Genomic DNA, 20,702 nt, shown 5'->3' with positions numbered 1-20,702 from the left:
TATTCTATTGTCAACACAGGAGTTACAGAATATAGTTAAGATGTACTGTTAAATATAGTATGCTCCAATTCAGTTCCCTTCTTCTTTCTTCTGTTTGCCTAGGTGGGATCGGCAGGGTTGTTAATGGTGCCTTTATGGTGTTGAAAGGTCATCGGTCTATTGTAAACCAGGTTCGGTTTAATCCCCATACCTACATGATTTGCTCCTCTGGCGTTGAAAAGATTATAAAGGTAAGAGAACAGTCATTGTCATAAATACATTTTTCCTTTAAAAACTGATATTGAAACAGCACCTTTGTTTTGTTAATGACTCACTTCCCTACCCCACCACACCCAAAAAAAAAGGTTTGATGCCAAGGGGGTTAGTCCCTTTATCTGTCTGGCCCCAAACAGGGTGTGTCCCCATGAGTTGTCATGACTTCATAGCAGCATAGTCTCTCATAGTGTGGACTATGTTTTAATGTATATCTGTTTGTCTGTCTTGTGGACACTCTCCCTTTCATAATACCCTACCATTTGCAATCATATTCCTGTGACAACAACAGAAATTGCATACATAGAAAAGTAACATTAGGAAAATGTCTGTGCGGTGTGGTTTTTTTTTTTGTTTTTTTTTTTTGTTTTGTTTTTTTTAAATATAATTTAATTTGTTCTGTATCCAGATGCTAAGAGTTAGCATCACATGACCTGGAGCCCTTAACTGATCATCAGCAAGTGCTGCTGTTTGGCAGCAGTATTCTGAAGGCAATGGCTCGAGTTGGCTAGCCTATCAAGTGGACATGATTTGTCTCTTACCCAACTCTTTAATTTGGGCAACCTATTTTTTCCATATATTTGAATCCATATTACATCAGTACCATGTTCCTGATATTAGACCTTGTCTCTTTTTTTATATACATTTTTAATAGCAGATTTTTTCAGCTAAATATAGTGTTTTATTAGAGACTGGCAAAAGTAGAATTTTCAATCTAAACCAATTGAATTTCAAATGATGTGGGGGCATAGGGTCAGATCTGAATTTTGTGGATTTGAATCTTCCCCTATGATTTGTTTCCTGCTTGGGCCTGAAGGAAAAGGAACCTATTTTCCAGTTTCATTTTGAGCATATCTAAAGTCTCCTGAGATTTTGGCCCGAACTGGCAGAAATGTAGTATGATCAGTTACCTCATATGATTTCTGACATCCTGGAAGACTTCAGTACAACTGAACCTTAGCCTATACCTGACCCAAGTACTACCTCCTGGGTCCATTTCTAATTTTTCACAAAAGTGTATTAAGATGCTTGTACAATGATGACATGAATAAGTGGAGCTGTATAAATTACCATATCTTTGTATGTATTCAAGAGGGGATGGACATTGCTAGGTGTTAGAATTGTCTCTTCTCTGTATTCTGCATTTTAAAATGTGCAGAATTTTCAGAAGGCCGGTGACTACCAGAAACTACATGGAATGCAGAGGTATATCCTATTTTGCTATCAAGTACTTCTCTTGGGGTGTAAGATAAGTTGGCTTCTGTTCCTGAGTTGTCCTAGGTGTTTGTACAGCGCCTACCGTGCTTTGCATGCCACTGCAATGGAAATAAGTAATTCTGTTTCACTGTTCCTGTTGACAGACCTAGACTGACCAAATTTCTAACCATGAAAACTGATCCTGCTTCAAACCATTTGCTTGAATGGCTTTGTAAGATTCTTGAGTGCACATGGCTGGAAAGGAGGTTGTTTGAGTATAACTAAATGCTTTTAGTCAGTTACAAATTGACCTTTACCCTGCCAAGGAATGTTTTAATAGTCTGCAACTTGGGGATGAGACGTGGCCCAAATCCTTGGGAGCATGGCCCAATGCCCATCTGCTTCATTCACATTCCAACTATTAACAGCCTTTAGAATCTTATCCTAGTTCCACTTTCTTCTTCGTGTTTTCCTCTGACACATTAGTTTTGCACCTCCACTTTCCTCCTCTTCTTTCTTTCCATTTTCATTTATATTCTCCTGAGAGACTTGTGTGTGTTTTTAAAACAAAAGAAAATATCTGGCTTGCATCATCCTAAGTATGGATTTTGACAAAGTGTGTTGTATAGTCTTTAGACGCTTATTGACTTTCCATTTCTAACAGACTGCCTGTTTCTATTTAAACACAATTCTGCCAGAGGAATTTTTGGCTCTGCGAACTTAATTCATGCAGTCTAAAGTCTCTCTTTTGGATTTTGGATATATTGACCCTTTACCCTGTGAATCCTTCCTGCATGACTGTACTTAGTCTGTTGGATTAACTTTGGCATAAACACATCCCCTGTGTTGCTTTTGTGTACACTTTTTTTTTTCCTCTTTGTCTAATGATTAAAAGCTTGGTTCAGTTAAGTGTTCATTCATAGGATGTGTAACTTTCGAAGATCACTTTGCTCCAGCGCTTCTTTTAAAAGACAATTTCTGTTGTCACTATGTGTGTGATGGAACTTGCTTATCTGCTTTGAAACAACTGAAGTCTTTAAGATCACAAGTTGGAAACAAATCAGTGGGGGAAAAAAAGTTTAATAAAATCCAGGCAACTCCATACATGAAAGTGGCATAACTTCTTGCCCTTTGATTGTTGTACATCATCTGTCTGGCTAAGCTAATTATGCTTCTCATTTAGGGGCCAGCGTGTCTTGAGTTCAAGTCTGTTGCCAGCATTTGAGCTCATTTCCAGTGCTGAGATCTGCACTGCAGTACTGCAGGTGAAGGTTGCTAACCTATTAGAGGTACCGTCTTACATAGCAGCAGTTACCAAACTGATCTGCAGAGCAATTGCTCATCATGGGAAGTAGGTAGGTTACATGGTGCTGGCTGCTTCTCTTCGTTTCCAGTTCCTGTTACAAGTGTCCAGTGCTCCTCATTGCAAGGAAAAGCCTGGTGACCAATAAAAGCAGCTGCTTGTAAGAAAGTAAAAGTCAATTTAGCTGCCCTCTGCTAAGGGTCCATGCTATGTATTTGGATGAGAGGATTCAGGAAGTACGAGAGGGAATGATGTCCATGGAAAAGAGGAAGAAAAGGACCAAGTGGCAGAGATGGATGTTGAGGGAGGCCGGAGACAGAACAGGTGGATGGAAAAGATGAGATGAAGAGCAACGGGAAATGGCTTTTTATTGCATTAAAGCCTCTCAAAATGTATATCCTTTCCTAATGTGACGTTTTCATGTAAGCAATTACTGTAGCTGCCTCAGGGATGTCATGATATTGCAAGTGAGAGGGGAGATGCACAATGGACCTCTACAGCTAGTTTTCAAATCACTTTCTTAAAAGCTCTCCTCTTCCCTTCACTGCCACTCGAAAAAATCCTTTTTATTTTTTTAAAAGAAGATATAAAGACAACCTTTCAGCTATTAACCAGTGTTCCATTTCCTCAGCTATATGAGGTTGGTGATGAGCTAAAAGTGTGGATAAAAGCAATTGTTTGGGTTTTAATTTTTAGACTAGCTTTACTAAATTTAGCACTTATTGAAGTAAGACACTGCTAGCACCGACATCTAGGTATAATACAGACAAGCTATTTGAGATTCCCACGCACTTCTGCCAACACACTTGCTATTTTAGTGCTGGGTACCAAAGGAAGGCCAAATTAATCTCTAGCTTAACTCTAATAAAATCAGCGGGCTTACTCCAGAGGTGGCTTTGGCCTTTGATTTTTAAAATGAACCCACATGAATATATCTCATTGGCTTGGACTTTTGATGTTCACCAGACCTGAAAACACGGCATGTAAGAAGCTTTAAATTCAAATCTGGGTGCTTATTTTGAGGGTATAGTTAAACCCAGAGTACTTCAAACAGCCCTGATTGAGCCCCATCGTGCTCATTTTGCTCAGGATTAAAGTGTGTTTGAATCCATATTACCAGAGAGGAAATACTGGATGCATTAACCCCTGAGTATAGCGCTCTCTCTTTCCAAGTGCAGGCTTCTGAAGGGAGGACATGATTTTGAAGAGTGTAGAAGTGAGTTAAGTAGGGTTACCATCCATCCGGGCTTCCCCGGACATGTCCGGCTTTTTCAGCGTTAAATGGCTGTCCGGGGGGGATTTCTAATCAAGTAGAAATGTCCGGGATTTCCCCCTTCCCCTCATGAGGAGTGCGGCGTGCCTGATTGGACGCCTGGCCTGATTGAAAGCCGCTCGCAGCCACTAGGGCCTCTAGCAGCCAGAGTCCCTCCCCCTCCTCCGCTCCCTCCTCCCTCACAGAGCAGCGCGGCTGTGTTTGATTCCACGTGGAGCCTGCATTTCTCCCTCTGCTGGGTGAGCGGGGGTAGCAGGGCAGGCGGCGGGTGTGTGTGTGTGTGTGTGTGTGTGTGTGTGTGTGTGTAGAGGCTGCAGGGGCAGGCAGGGGGCGCAGAGGCTGCAGGGCGAGTGGGGAGCAGGGGGCGCAGGGGCGGGGGGGTGCAGAGGCTGCAGGGCGAGTGGGGAGCAGGGGGCACAGAGGCTGCAGGGGCGGGGGGCGCAGAGGCTGCAGGGCGAGTGGGGAGCAGGGGGCGCAGGGGCGGGGGGGTGCAGAGGCTGCAGGGCGAGTGGGGAGCAGGGGGCACAGAGGCTGCAGGGGCGGGGGGTGCAGAGGCTGCAGGGCGAGTGGGGAGCAGGAGGCACAGAGGCTGCAGGGACGGGGGGGTGCAGAGGCTGCAGGGTGAGGAGGAGCAGGGCAGGCAAGGGCATAGGGGCTGCGGGGCAAGTGGGGAGCAGGGAAGCACTTAGCAACCCCCAACCAAGATCAGAGCGGGAAGGAGGAGGGGGAATGCAGGATGCTCAGAGGAGGGGGCAGAGTTGGGGCAGGGACTTTGGGGAAGGGGTTGGAATGGGGGCGGAGAAGGGTTGGGGCGGGGCTGGGGCGGGGAAGGGGTGGAGTTGGGGCGGGGCCGTGGAGTGTCCTCTTTTTTTTAAATGTTTGAATATGATAACCCTAGAGTTAAGGTACTGGTTTAATAGCTGCCCTTTGCAGTTTTATTTAGTTTAACATCTTTCCTACAAACTGCATTGTAAACTCCTTTACAATTAAATGATGGAATGAAAAAATGGTCTGACAGAGAGATGCAGATGAGGCACTCCCACCAGCACCTGTGAAGCCAGAGAGGAGGTCTGTGCAGCTGGGCAAGGGATGCTGGGAGTACAGCGAGAATGTCCATAGGACACAAACTAAAGCAAGTCCAGGGAGAGTTTTAAGAATGACGGTCATTTTGCATTAAATCCTAAAATGAATAGCAGCTTTGGAGTTTGAGGATGAATGGTGATGTTCCACTTGTTTGAAAATTACCAGTGTATCAAATATAGGAAAATCTTTTCACCCTTGTTTCTATGGTGACAAGCCATTGTCTACATGGCTATCTGCTGCTGCTTGGTAGGATAATCTGATGTAGTCAGGTGGCTCTAATTATTTTCACTTACATTAAGAGCATAACTTTTTTTCAAAAAGAACAGGAGTACTTGTGGCACCTTAGAGACTAACAGATTTATTAGAGCATAAGCTTTCGTGGACTACAGCCCACTTCGTAGTCCACGAAAGCTTATGCTCTAATAAATCTGTTAGTCTCTAAGGTGCCACAAGTACTCCTGTTCTTTTTGCGGATACAGACTAACACGGCTGTTACTCTGAAACTTTTTTCCAGTTATTTTGACATGGTGTATAAATTATGTGCAGTACCTCATGGATTTTCCTGGATTATGACCTCTCCCCAAGTCTGAGACACTTGGGGCTGCATTTCTTTTCCTGTGAATAACAAAGGCAGCTTAGACTTGTAAGTAGAGCTCCAGTGCTCAGTTACGCCCCTTGCATGATCATCCAAGCATCCTCATCTCTGACCAGGCAGATAATTCTGCACTCAGATATCTGTTGCTATCCCAGGTTTTAAAACCAAAATTTGGGACAACTGGGAGTAGTGCTGGTCTCCTCTCCTCTTTCTACCGTGAGATGAATTATTTTAGGGATTGTTACCTGCCAAGCTTATTATCTCCATTTGTTCCACATCCCTCAGTGTGGTGGTCACCCAGACAGGACAGTCAAAAGGCCAAGGCATTTTGATTATGAAGAAACCCAGTTCAGGTTCCACCAAGGGAAACTCTGCCCCAGTTGCTCCCAAGCCAGGAAAGACTCCTCCAGAGATGCTTTCACAGGAGTAGGCCAGATCAGTTTTCTTTCAGTGCTTGGGACCTAGTTCCTGTTCTTTACAATCAGGCATATTTTGGGGGAAGAAATTCAAAAATCCCAGTAATTCAAAACTGTAGAGCTGTTTCATTGCTGCGTAGCCTTCTGGGCTCAGGCAGGTCCTAGAGAACTCCAGCCCAAGCCTGGAAGTCTACACAGCAATGAAACAGTCCCACAGCCCAAGCCATGCGAACCCGAGTTGGCTGGCATGGGCCAACTGCAGAGGTTTTTTTTTTTTTTTTGCTGTGTAGACATACCCTCAGTCTCCCTGCTGCCAGTTCCAGTGGCCCTTGGCTGCTAGGAGCAGCAGCTCTGGGATGCTCAGTTGCTCTGTGTGAAATGGCACATATGCAGTTCGCATGGGTGGCATGTGAACAGCCGGCTGGGGGAGGCTAGCCCGAGGCCCCGCCCCTTCCGTGTCTCACCCCAATCCCCCCGCTGGAGCCCAGAGCCCTTTCACCGTGGCCGCAGGCCCTGCCCCAGGCTAACGCGTGGCTCCAGCCCCAGAGCACCAGGAGGGAGGGATGGGGCAGCCCCACCCCAGGAGTGCCAGGAGGGTTGTCGGCATGGCCCCAGGCCCCTCAGCCCCAGAGCACCGGGAGGGAAGGCAGATGGCGCGGCCCAAGCCAGGGCTACCACACAGAGTGGGAAGCAGGAGGGGGGAGGCCTGGGGGCAGAGTGTGGGCAGGGTCACACCGTTTGGGGAGGCACAGCCTCCCCCCAGCTTATGACACCCGCCGCACATGGCAGTCCAGTAGGCATATGGGACAGGATAGAGCTTGCTGTGTGCTCCATAATATCTGTGAGAGTAAGGGGGAAGACGTTTATGGTGGGGTGGGAGGTTGAGGCAAATCGCCTGGCGTCCGATTTTGAGCAACCAGACACCAGAGCGATTAGAAGAGCACAGCAAGGCGCGCTGCGCATCAGAGAGGCTTTGGAAACCAGTTTCATGACTTGCCAGGCTTCGGTGTGACAGTTGTGTGTGTTTCTCCTTAATGCAAACCTGCCCACTTAGTTGATTTTAATTCCCTGTAAGCCAACCACCCTTCCCCTTTGAAATAAAGTAACTATTGTTTTGAAACCATGCATTCTTTCTTTATTTAATTTCCGTTAAAAAGAGATAACGGACAAGGTAGCCCGGGTGGGGTGGGGGAGGAGGGAAGGACAAGGCCACATTGCTTATTGTAGACACACTAAAAATCAAACTATTTGAATGACAGCCTTCTGTTGCTTCGGCCATCCTCTGGAGTGGAGTGGCTGGGTGCCCGGAGCCTCCCCCGCCGCATTCTTGGGCATCTGGGTGAGGAGGCTATGGAACCTGGGGAGGAGGGTAGGCGGTTATACAGTGGCTGCAGCAGGGGTCTGTGCTCTTTTCGGCTTTCCTGCAGGTCCAACAGACTCTTCATCGTGTCCGTTTGCTCCCCCATTAGCCTCAACATTGTGTCCTGCCTCTGCGCTCACTTAATTCTTTCCTGGCCTCTGCCACTGAATGCGTCCATGCATTAAGCTGTGTCCTATCAGTGCGGGAGGACTGCATGAGCTCGGAAAACATGTCATTGCGAGTGCGTTTTTTTTCGCCTTCTAATCTGCGATAACCTCAGGGACGGAGATGATAGAGGGAGCGTAGAAACATTCTACGCTTTACGATTCTGGGGGGACTGCATGGTAACCTGTGCTGCTGAGTTCGCCACGCTGACCAAACAGGAAATCAAATTCAAAAGTTCCCAGGGCTTTTCCTGTGTACCTGACTAGTGCATCAGAGTTCAAAGTGCTGTCCAGAGTGGTCACAGTGGAGCACTTGGATAGCTCCCAGAGGCCAATACTGTTGATTTTTGTCCATGCTACCTCAAATTCGACCCAGCAAGGTCAATTTTTAGCACTACTACCCTCACTGGGGAGGAGTATAAAAGTCGATTTTTTTAAGAGCCCTATAAGTCAATGGAACGGGGTTGGTTGTGTGGACGCATTCATTTTAAAATCGACCTAACGCGGCTAAATTCGACCTAACTCCGTAGTGTAGACCAGGGTTCTGTATAGGTGATGCTGCCAGCTCTGTCTACAATACATATATACATAATTATAATATTGGACTTATATTAATCATTAGCAAGGTGATGGTGGTTATATCAGAGTCCAGATTAATGCTTTAGTCTTGTTGCTTCTCCATCTGGAAATAAAATAAAGAGGATTTAAGTATTGCATTAGCTAGTGCATCCCATGATCCCTACAGAGCATTGGTATTCTGTTCTTTCATCGAGAAACCTCTAGCAGCACTGGGCTCTGCATCAGTAGCATAGCCAAGACTGTTGACATTGAGTCAATCAATTTCCCAACATCACTGCTCAGCTCCCCTTCAAAGGTAGCGTAAATAAATATCTAAACATTCTTACTTCCCCTCTCTTTCATGGGAATGCAGGCGTGGGGGATCTTTTTGATTAGATCTACTGCAGTCCCTTGACATCAGATGCATCGAGGGATGGGGAAGTCAATCTCTCACATAACCTTTTAATTCAGGACTGTTTAGCAGATGTACTAGTAATATCCAGCTTTTTACCTGCATGCATTCAGCATCCTGATCACTGAGCAGATTTTTTTATATAGATATATATGCAACTGGATGAAATGTCACTGCACATCATTACAAGTGATCCTAGTTTCCTGGGAAACAAGTGCCTTCATTATTGCTTAGATTGTACTGTAGGCAACAAACTATTCTTACCCATAGTGAGTAAGCAACACCTATTTATACAAAAATAGAACACTGATATTTGCAAGAAATATTACAGTCTGAAATACTGAAATTATTGGGGATTTGTGATGTGAGCCGCCAAGGGAGGAAAAACTCCTTTTAAAAAAAATCTGGAATGGGGTGAAAGGAACAGTTCTCCAAGTACTAGAAGTTCTTGTTTGGGAGGTGGGGGACAGTTATGTCTAAAACATGGTCTTTTATATCATAATCTTTGCATTTGTGTTGCTATAGTATTTGAAATCCTTTTAAATAGTATGTATTTAAAATTGTGTGTGTGTGTATAGGTGTATATAAAAAGCAATGTATTCTTCTGTTTTACTCTTACAGATCTGGAGTCCTTATAAGCAGCCTGACTGCACAGGAGATCTGGATGGTAGAACTGAGGATGATTCACGTTGCCTCTACACTCATGAAGAGTACATTAGTCTTGTGCTGAACAGTGGCAGTGGTCTGTCCCATGATTATGCCAACCAGTCTGTCCAGGAAGATCCACGAATGATGGCATTCTTTGACTCCCTCGTGCGCCGGGAGATTGAAGGCTGGAGTTCTGACTCCGACAGCGACCTTAGTGAAAGCACCATCTTGCAGCTCCATGCTGGAGTAAGTGAACGCTCCGGGTATAGTGAATCAGAGTCCTCTGCCTCTCTTCATCAGTCCCCACCGCAAATGGCAGAAGAATCAGACGAAACAGCCTATAACTTGGGGACCTTAAGATCAACAGAATCTCCGCCAGCAAGAGAAGATGTGGCTTCTCGTCAACAGAGGCTATCTGCACTTAGAAGATATCAGGATAAACGTCTCCTGGCTCTTTCCAATGAGTCTGATTCTGATGAGAATACCTGTGAAGCAGAACTGGACACAGACCTTTTCCCACGGCCAAGGTCCCCAAGTCCTGAGGAGAATGAATCTAGCAGTTCTAGCAGTAGTAGCAGCACAGATGATGAAGAGGAATTGAATGAACGACGTGCATCAACACGTCAACGCAATGCATTGAGACGACGACAGAAAATGCAAAGGGAAGAGAGGACTAGTACAAATCCAGAAAATGTGAGCACCTACATAGGTGAGGATCTCTATGATTACCCACAGATCAAAGTAGATGACCTTTCTTCTTCTCCAGCTTCTTCACCTGGAAGAAGTTCTACTAATATGGAGGTCCTCAAAGAAAGGGCCTCTCCTTGCTCAGATAATGAATCAGTAGAGAGAAAGATTTACAAGGCTTACAAATGGCTTCAGTATTCTTATATATCCTATTCAACTGGTAAAGATGGTGAATCCTCTCATGAAGAGGGGGAGAATGATGAGGGGAGACCAGGAACTAGTGGAAGACACAGTACAGCACTCTCCTTAAATAAGGAAGATGCTAGTAACTTGAGTTTATTAGTTCCTCAAGGTGCCCAAGATATTTCTACTGAAAGCCACAGCAAAGAAACTTTAAAGGAATATGGTACGGTAGAAAACTCTAGTAATGGTCAAGATCATGAACGCGACAATCAGCGACGGACAGAGGATCAAGAAAGCACATCCCAAGACACCAGCAGTGGGTCTGTAGAACATTCTTTTGAGACTAAAAAGCTCAATGGAAAAGCCATCTGCAAAGGGCTAAGTAGTCGTACCGAAGAGCCATGCACTCAAACTGCAGGATTTCTAGAACAGAAAAACAGCCAGAACTGTCAACCAGCATCAAGCCACCACTCACTGGCTATTTCCAAGGATTCACTCTCTGCTGCCGCCATCTGTAGCGGATCTGGTAATTACTCCAGAAACCAAACTGATGACAGTGAGGACAGGAACCTTGAGACATCCTGTGTAAATCACAATAATGGCCACTTACATCCTTGCCCTTCATATTTCAACAATGGACAGAGGTTTGGAGAGCAGGAGACTATAACCCAAGGACTACAATCACACTTAAATGCTGATAATGGCAACATTGTACAGACAGGTGTGACCTTGCACAAAGACTGTTGCCTGTCTGAAATGGACTCCAACAGTTACAGTGTGGGTACGAAAGAGGATATCAGCAACTTGCATCTGACAGACAGTGAGAGCTCTCAAGCTCTTGGAGGACTGAAAAGGCACAGAGCAGAGTTTGAAGACACAGATTCAGAGAATTCTTCATCAGAAAAGAAGTTAAAAACATGATAAATGAAAATATCTGTTTAGCACACTCTCTCTTGCGTGCGTGCTCGCTCTCTCTCCTTAAAAAAAAGAAAAACAGGAAGTATTAAAGGCACCAAGAGCCGGGGGTCTAAAATGTTGCTTTTCTGACTCTCCTTTCCATTCTTCAGTGGGTCTATTTTAGATTGCCTATGGCTCATGCTGTATAAAAATCCAATCAACTCTCTGATAATGAGACTGAGTATAGTGTACCCTTCAAGGTTCTGTTAAAGTAAATCCTTATTAAGACGGTTGACTTATTCTTGTGTGAACGTGTGTTTGTTCAGCCAGCCACCTAATCTGACTGGTGTTAATGTAATTATTCTGCTGAAGAGGAGTTTTTGCATATTGATAGTTATTCTACAATGCAGGCTTTACAGTCTCATGAAGAATGATTGTTGAATTAGACCACACTGATAGTGCTGTGCAGTGTGTTCTTTAAAGAAAATGGGAGCAAATGGGAAAAAGCGCTCTGGCCCTGTATTCCACTTCAGAAAGTAAAGAAGTGTCAGATATGTTTTGAAAATATCCTCGTTTATGTATGTGGAGATACTTCATAAAGCACTTACGTTGGTGTACTTCAGTGAAGTCATTTTAATACGAATACAAAGGTGTAGGAAACAAGCCTCTTTCCAAAATCAGCTTAGGCTGTTCCTATGATACCTTTTACCTTTTTAAAAAAAAGTTAATACAGTTGCATCGTTAAGCTGAAATATTGATGTTTGGTGTTAGAAGTGTGAATTGATGTAGACCCAACTCCAGTCAAAGGCCATTCAAATATGGCGCAGAAATATACCCTTGAATGTGCCTGGCATACTTTGGTTCATTGTCACTGGAACGTGACCCTGAATGCAGGGATGTATAACAAAAGCATTACCTTCTGTGTGCATACTTACAAGAGGCAATCTGTCAAAGAAAGAAGGATGATTATAGATGGGAGGGAGGGAAAAATGTATAATATATCTGACACAGCTTCTCAAGCCTTTCCAATTTTGCTGTTCATTTGTATCAAAATTGGTCTTATTCATCACACTAGGGAGCTTGTGCAAATAGGCTGGTGTTAGAGTACGTGGTTGGTTTTTTCCTCTGCCATGCTGCAATATTGAAATTGCAACTGGACCTGTGGTTTCCAGCTCAACAAGTATTTCTATGTATGAACTAGTTACCCTAAATATGGCTACACTGAAACTTAGGAGGTGTCTTGTGTCAGAGAAGGGTGCCTTTGCAGCTTGTCGCTGGGAAGCTGGTATATCATTCTGGAAGGATGGGTAATGTTGGCTGGGCCCTGTTTTTACTAGAGTGCAGTAGTCCAACAGCCCTGACACACTAGGTGTACTGGGGTAGTGGTACTATTGCCCACACAATTAGATGAGAGGAATCTAGGGAGGAAAGAGAAAACAGATACATAGGGCGTAAAAATTACTTGTTTGGTTCTGATAGTATCGATAAAAGAAAAAAATGCTTGTGCTGAATGTAGTAGTTGCTAGAAAGTGCTAGCAAAGGCTGCCTGATTTTCAGGAATAAGGAACTCTGCCTGGGAAGACATTTTTTGCAATACCATTCTGTTCAGCTTGTGGTTCAGCATTGGTTTCAGTATAACTGCCTCACAGATACTGTACCTGGAGGACAGGTAAAATGCCCTGAAAAAAGAAAATGAAAGACAGAGAGAGCTTCTGAAAGGATGATGAAAGGAAAGAGGAGAGAGGGAAGGAGAAGGGAAAAGAATGTGCTACCCTTGTGGGAACTGAAAAACCTTGATGAATTAGGAGGAGGAGGAGAGAGAAATGACGTGCCATAGATGATTTCCTCTCTCCCGGTCAGGGTCCGTTTTTCTAAGGGGAAACACCGATGATGAGTGATAGAATATTTAATGAGCATGTAAGAAGGTTGGAGGGGGAAACGTTTTCAAAACAAGTGTAAGTAGCAACAAGGAAGTGTTAATATTTTGCTATCTTACCAGTGGAAAAACATTTCTGTAATAGTGGGACTCGGATTGCTGTAATCGAGATGGCTTCTTAGTGTCTTTGTTTATACTTTAAAAAAAAAAACTGTTGTAAATCCTGGTTTTGTAAGCCCAAATCTTAAGGTTGCAAAAGCAAAAATCTATCTTTTAAAGTTCATTAAATTGGAAACTTTTTTTATCCTTTATAGTCACTTTTTTCCCCCTCCTGTGCATGTGCTATGAAATACCTGGAATTCCTGACCAAATACTCCACTGAAAAGTATTCCAATAAGCAAGGTCTTTTCTTTGAATGCTTAGTGTGTTACTTTCTAATTTATTTTCTTACTAGAAACAGAAGAAAAGCTCCCCAGGGCTTGAAGTTCAGCTCTGTCTTATAACCTCAGGCCATGGGGACTCACTATGGCTTCCCAAAGACGTGCCCTGTCCAATGATTCCCTAACAGTCACACTTTCAGCCCTTCCTCTGAGCACCTGCTTTAGGGGAGGGGGAAATTAGGATGAGAGATAACCCCTTGTTGACCAGGGATTAGATAGCACAGCTGTTCATTAGGCCCACACCTTCAAATCCAGTATGATCCGTTCAGCTCTCCATCCTTTCACGAGGGATACATTTTACTACCAGGATGCTGCATCTCCTGGCCAAGATCTTTTTAAAAAAAAAATTCAGGTCCTGTCTGCTCTGCATGGACATTAACACTTTCTGTCAGAGGCCAGTCTCAGAGCCTACATTGGTTTGCTGCATTCCTGACTTCTGTCCTGCACCCCAGAATTTTAGTGCTGTACTATATATATATCCTATTTTTAGTGTAAAATGGAAAATCTTTATGAAAATGTAACTAAAAACATTTTCACCTAAAGATTTTACATCTCTTCCAATCAGCTCTACTATGTGCTTTGGGATAAAAGATGCTACATCAATATTTTTCTACCTTATTAGCAACTACTACCCTTCACCTTTGCTATTCAGTTAGCTACATTTTGTCTCCAAGAAACTTCATGGGGGGATAGAAAAGGGGATTCTTCTTTCCCATCTCCTCATAGCGTAATCTCTAATGGGTGACCACCTGACACTCGTCTATGAAGCCACAGAGTACATTTGCCATCTTCCCACTTCCCCTTTCACAGCTTTAGTGCCAAAGCTAACCTAGTTGTCAAACTAACAAAAAGAAAAGTACCAATGAAATTTAACTTTCTCTAAGGCCATGTCTACCAACTTTGGTTAAAGCTGCTGCAGTTAGTGTATCGTGTGTGTATACCTGGCTTCTTGCATCAGCACTGCACTTACCATGGAGTGCTTTTGTCGATGCATGGTGCAGTGCACCATAGGTAGGTATCCCAGTGTGCAGTTCACCACCATCCACCACTGTGTTTTGGGAAGTTTTGGCAAGGCCAAGCGGTGCAGAAAAGTCATACAGGGGTGACTGGGAGCAAGGAGTCAACTTCCCAGCATGCAACTTTATCCATCCCCATAATGTCATCCATATCCCATCATTTTCACATCTTTTTAAAAAAACCATGAACTCGTGCCACCCTGCTCACTGTCTGCCATCTCTGATGGAAGCATGGAACCTGCACAGCTCTGCAATATGTTCATGAGTGATGCAAGTACAGGACATCAGGGGGAACACGATGATTTTGTAGAGGACAGATTGCTGTGGGACATAGCCAAATTGAATTTAAGGTTCCTGGTGGCATTCACAGAGTAGCTGCTGATGGTGGAGCGCTGCTTCCGGGCCCGAGCACTGACTGGGTGGGATTGCATCGTACTGCAGGTTTGGAACAACGAGCAGTGGCTGCAAAAATTTCAGATGTGCATGGCTGTGTTCTTGGATCTGTGTGTCGAGTTCATCCCTGAGAGCTGCACTGACAGTGGAGAGGTGAGTGGTGATCGCACTGGGGAAATCTGCAATGGGAAATCATTTTAGAGTTGGAAAATCCACTGGGGGGGCCATTGTCATGTAAATGTGCAGAGCCATTAATTGTCTCCTGCTACACAGGACTGTGACTCTTGGCAATGGGGTTCCCAAACTGTGGTGTGGTATGATAAATGGCATGCATATCCCTAATTTGGCACCAGCCCACATCACCCCAGAGTAGGGCAATAGAAAGGGCTATTTTTCTATGTTCAAGCATTGGTGGATCACCAGGGATACTTCACCAACATTAATGGTGACTGGTCAGGGAAGATACATGATGATGTCACAGAACTGTTTAAGAATACAGGACTGTTCAGAAAGCTACAACCAGGGACTTTCTTTCTGAACCAGTGGATTACCATTGGTGATGTTGAAATGCCAATAGTGATCCTGGGGGACCCAGCCTATCCCTTGCTCCTCTGACTCATAAAGCTGAACATTAGCCACCTCACCAGCACCAAGGAAAGATTCAACAACCGGCTCCACAGGTGTAGAATGACCGTTGAATGCTCTTTCGGTAGATTGAAGGGGATGCTGGCGTTTACTCACAAGATTGGATATCGGTGAAAAAAAATCCCAATGGTTATAAATGCCTGCTGTGTCCTGCATAATATCTGTAAAGCGAAGGGGAAAAGTTGCCAAAGAGCTCAGTGCAGAGCTATACAGCTCAAGGATGCCCTGAAAGATCACGGTAACAGTGAGCCATGGTAAGGCATTGTGGACTGTGCTCTATCTGGCCTGACAGTTTTGGGGCCTGTTAAGAATTCTGTAGTGCTGGGTGTATGTTTGAATAAAACACTCTCAGTGCACCTATTTTGTGGTGCTTGCTGTATATTTGATTATTACTTTGTGTTGGTCACTGATCCTGAGAGCTGTCACACTATACAATAGTAAATAAGTGGGTGCTTTCAGTACCACTAGATATTCTGCAGCATATGTTGAGAACTCATAAAGATTATTTTCCAAAAAATAGAAACCACTACAAATAATAAATCTGTGCACGTTAAAAGCAAATACATTAAAAACTAATGGAATAGAACTTAAAGGGAAAGAACATTCAAGTCAATTTTGGCTACACATAGAGCAACCATGGGTCTCACAGATCAGCATACGTGAAGCTGTAGTTGTCCTTTCTGTCCCCTGGTATGGTGTAGTAGGGGTAGGAATGCGGTCCCTGAAACCATCTGGAATGTTGAGGGGGGCAGGATACAGGGAGGTGCTAAAATGGAGTCGTCCGAGCTGTGATTGTTGAACCAGTAAGTCCACGAGAGTCTGCAGCATCTGTGTTTTGCTGCTAGAGAAGCCCCATTATGTCCTGGTGCATCTCCCTTTCCTTTTTCTGCTGGGACTCCTGGGTCTTTCTCCTGTCTGCTTTTTCCTTCTCCATACAGTCTGCAGTATTCGTTCTCCAGGACCTCTGCTCATGGTCTGATGCAGCACTGGCTTGAAGGATCTCAGTGAACACGTCATCCCAAATCCTCTTCTTTCTCCTCTTTATCTGGCTCAGGTGTTCTGCGGGTGTGGAGGGGGAACCCCTCAAGGCCGCAACAGCAGCAACTCCAAATAGAACAAATATACCAGTGTCAGTAAAGTCAAATCAGAACATGAAACTTAAGATTCAGATTTCCTTGCTGCCTGAGAGTTTTAAACAAGACTTGCTTAGTGCCATGTCTGCTTAGGCATGCGTGTGCACCACTCACAGCACCAGCCAGGATGAGTATTGCCCACAAGGGAAATGAGAGAATTGCTGAGTTGCATGAAACTGAGTATGAGGCAATGGCACTGAATACTGGCACCAGACAGGTAGTGGTGATTTTAGATGTTATCTCACTCCTGAGGGTAACAAGACACAGTGGACAGCTGCTGCTGGCATCCCAAAGCTGCCAAGGCCTGAATGCCACTAGCATGTTTACTACAATGGTCTGCCATAGCTATTGCTGACTGACATGGGAAAGTATTCTACCATGGATGAAGAAATAAGGCTGCCATCCCTAGAAACCTTTTGGAAGGGAAATGCAGACCACTTCCTTGAAAGTTTCAAGAGCGCTCAGGAGGGTTCAAGGGACACCTCTGTATACATAAACTGCATTGTGGGACAGCTGCTGGGAGGACTGTTAGGGTCAACATAAGTAACGCAGTGGCTACACTCTCAATGCGTCGACCTCAGTACATCGCCCATGGCTCACTGCTGTGTGAGGAGGTGGTGTTACTGCATTGCTGCAAGGGGGTGCTTACGTCGGTGGGAGACAAATTTAAGTGTAGACACAAATACAAGTAGATCAATGGAAGGCAGCTTATGTCTATCTAACTTTGTAGTGTAGACCAGCTCTCCGTCAAACAGGGATAAGCACTACAAGAGCAGCCTCGCTGATTTGGGGACCTTCTTTCATTCCCACAAGTGGGCCTTAAGGGTCGTCATGCAAAATTCTGTGGCTGTTTTCCCACTCCAAGAGAAGAGATTCAGTGTGTGGAGAACTTGGAGAATACAAGCCCTTTTTCAAATACAATGACTTGTGGGGAGTTCCTTCTAAGCCAATAATGAGTTGTGGAAGCTGTTCAGCTTTCTGCAATGGTGGTTTCTTAGACACAGCATGCACAGATGCATATACCTGCCTCCAGAAGCCAGGGGCAGGGATTTTGACTGCAGACTTAGCAAATGCGCAAGGCATTTTGTTAATTCCAAGATATTTTGATGATGTGTGTAATTGGGGGAGGAGGGGTGGATGGAGAAATTTCAGATGAGATTCCCAAGTTACTTCAGAGTCAATTTTTCCCAAAATACAGTGCATGGGAAAAGTATGTTTCCTGAAATATCACATTCCTTACTACTTTAAACCTGGCTTTTCTGCCTATTCGTAAGCCACATCACTTGATAACTAGGAAAACACTTCGTAAATTTAAGGAAATGTATTTAAAATACTCTAGATCCCATCACAAGATTTTTGTTGGTTAAGGATACTAGCTGAGTGTGATGCTGGACACCCTAAAGTCATGGGCTTGAGCCTTGTTTTCTTTCAAAAGTTGGTATAATGTATACATAGAAAACTTTTATTCATCATGACCATCAAAGGTTAATGCTGCCCTCTCCCATGAAGATTTGGAACTTTTTTTCATTTTTGCATAGCACTTTCCTTCTTTACTTGCCGGCAAGAAAGGGACAGGTATTTGAGTTTCTTTGCTAGATTAAAATTCTGCCTGTTAATGGTTCTCCAACTCTGTCTGCCATCAGCTTCATCACAGGGAGACCCTTATGTTCGCCAAACTTTCCTCTCAGGCTCCCAATTTTCCATTTACTGATTCTCAAAATGTTTTCTTTTTTTGCAGAACATGAAGGGTACTATAGATTGCTGTGGGTAATCTTAGCATAATAATTGAATGGCCAAAGGTAGCCTTTGGAGAACTTTCCCCCCTCCCCCAAGCTGCTGTAATACATTTATAACTTTTGCATGTGCAAAGTGCACCCCTACGTCCCTGTGGAGTGTTTAAAATGGGGAGCCAGGTGGACATGCAGTGGTGGTCCACAATTCACACAATAAGAAAGGTGTGTTGGGTTTTAAAGAAAGAGAAATATACGATTTCCAATGTAACTAGTCACAAGTGTTCCTCTCACAAGCACTTAGGTTGTCTACACTACAGCCTATGCCAGCAAAACTTAGGTCGCTCACGGGTATGAATATTCCATCCCACTGAGTGACATAAGTTACACTGATAGAAGCGCTCGTGTGTACAGTGCTATGTCAGCAGGAGAGCTTCTGCCGCTGACCCAGCTTCTGCCGTTCGCAGAGGTGGGTTTTTTTTATGCCAACAGGAGAGCTCTCTCCCATCTGTATAGAGCATCTTCACCGGATGCACTGCAGTGGCATCAGTACAGATGTGCACTGTACATATAGACATAGCCCTAGATTCAAATAATGCCTGAGGTTCTGGCCATTACTGGCCATTCCGGATCCTCTGACACTTTTTCAAAGGGTTATGGTTATTACCCTCAGCATCCTGGTTAAGGTCCAGGTTGGACAATTTCATCCTCTGTTGGAGTAGGAAACTAAGGTAGTGACAGCCTCCCATTTTGATTTTCCCTGTGCTATGTTAATTTTATTCCACCACAGAATTGTGTGAGAAGGGGCAGCTGCACCTCTCCTCCGCAAATCTGTGTTGCATGTTCTCTTAAAAAAGAAAAAAAGATGACGGGCAGGACCCACACCTCTAATCAAAGGACAGAGGACGTGATCTGATGCATCAGAATAGTTTCTGGGCTAGAGGCGATTTAAAATGCAGATGGGGAGGCTTATAAAATGGATGTGTTTGTAGATCGACAAAGATCAAGTACTAAAAAACTATAATGAGAATAACAAGTGTGCATAGGCTGGCCACTTTTGTAACAAGGAATGTAACCCTCTGTATTTTTTTCCTGTTCCTAAACATCTGGGATGAAGTTTGCCCCAAAGGTGCACTTCACGCAAGAGCTAAATACAAATAGTCACTCCGAGTGTGAAAGTCATTCTCTCCATTCAGATATTGTTTACAAATGCTCTTGCACAGTTAGTCACAGAATCAAGCATGGGCACAGTTTGCATGTTATTGCAGAAGTCTATTAATATGGACAAGGTCACCTTGAAAGTGGTCTGGTTAAGTGTAAAGAACAAAAACCCAGCTAATCACATCCCCCCTATTGGAACCCCATGTATATGCTCTATGTATAGATGAGCACAAATTGTTCAGCTCAGCAGTAGAATAACATGCATGCAACAGCTGAGTTCCAGCCATCCAAACATAAGTTGCTATAATATCCTCGCATCTCTGATGTCCTGTGGTACCAAATTAAGGTGACCAGATGTCCCAATTTTATAGGGACATTACCAATTTTTTTGTCTTTTTTCTTATATAGGCTCCTATTACCCCCCCCCCCCCCCCCATCCCACCCCTGTCCTAATTTTTCACACTTGCTGTCTGGTCACTCTATACCAAATAGAATCCTAGACAAGCCGACTGTCCCAAGCGCAAACCACACTAGCCCTGTACTTGAGTTACTGTATGTGCTGCATAAATCTGTCACTACTTTTGTGAGCAGATCTGAGCTGTTCTTTAAGTTTCTTGCTTTGCAAAACACTTAATGAGACTATGCATGTGGAACTGTTTGTAGGTATGTAGAGTCAATTAGTACAAATATACCTGTATCTGCCTACAAATATGTGTGCATAAATCTGGCTCACATTTTCTCATTTAGTGAGTGAACAGGCTCTTAGGGTTACCATATTGGAACCCCTGAAAAAGAGAACACTCCAAGGGGCCCTGGCCCTGCCCCAACTCCACCCCTTCCCTATCCCAGCTCCGCCCCAACTCCGCCCCTTCCCCCAAAGTCCCCGCCCCAACTCCACCCCTTCCCCTGAATGCTCTGCCCCCTGCTCCTCCCCCTCCCTTGCTTCCCGCGAATCAAATGTTCGCGGGAAGCCTGAAACAGGCAGGCAGCGGGTAAGCTGGGGCTGGGGGGGGGGGGTGCGAGGAGACGTGGCCCACTCTGGCCCCCCCGGCCCAGCGGCTCCCTCCAGGGGCCGGCCAAGAGGCCCTGGCCCTGGTGGCTCCGGCCCGACTTGGGCCCTGAGGCGCCGGCCGAGCACCCTCAGCCCCGGTCGCTCCGGCTCGGCTCAGGCCCCAGTTTCAGCTGCCGGCCAGCAGCCGAGCACCTCCTGCCCCATCGGCCCTAGCCAAGCGGCTCTGCCTGGCCAAGCGGCGCCGGCCAGCGACATCCCAGCTCGCAGC

At 44.8% G+C, this 20,702-nt stretch overlaps 1 protein-coding gene across 1 annotated transcript in view; it reads left to right on the top strand.

Moving 5' to 3' along the window:
• The window catches only part of DCAF5 (DDB1 and CUL4 associated factor 5), a 103,452-nt gene extending 90,244 nt beyond the window's left edge, over positions 1 to 13,208 (top strand). Inside the window, exons 8-9 of the mRNA XM_054026507.1 lie at positions 103 to 230; positions 9,235 to 13,208. Coding sequence (XP_053882482.1) covers positions 103 to 230; positions 9,235 to 11,052 — 1,946 coding nt within the window. The 3' untranslated portion in view covers positions 11,053 to 13,208. The remainder of the gene's footprint in view (positions 1 to 102; positions 231 to 9,234) is intronic.
• Positions 13,209 to 20,702: the final 7,494 nt, after the last annotated feature.

This window comes from Malaclemys terrapin, chromosome 4 (assembly GCF_027887155.1).
Source record: "Malaclemys terrapin pileata isolate rMalTer1 chromosome 4, rMalTer1.hap1, whole genome shotgun sequence".
Classification (NCBI taxonomy): domain Eukaryota; kingdom Metazoa; phylum Chordata; order Testudines; family Emydidae; genus Malaclemys; species Malaclemys terrapin.
The sequence above is the reverse complement of the archived record's forward strand: the minus strand, read 5'-3'. Positions and strand labels throughout refer to the sequence as shown.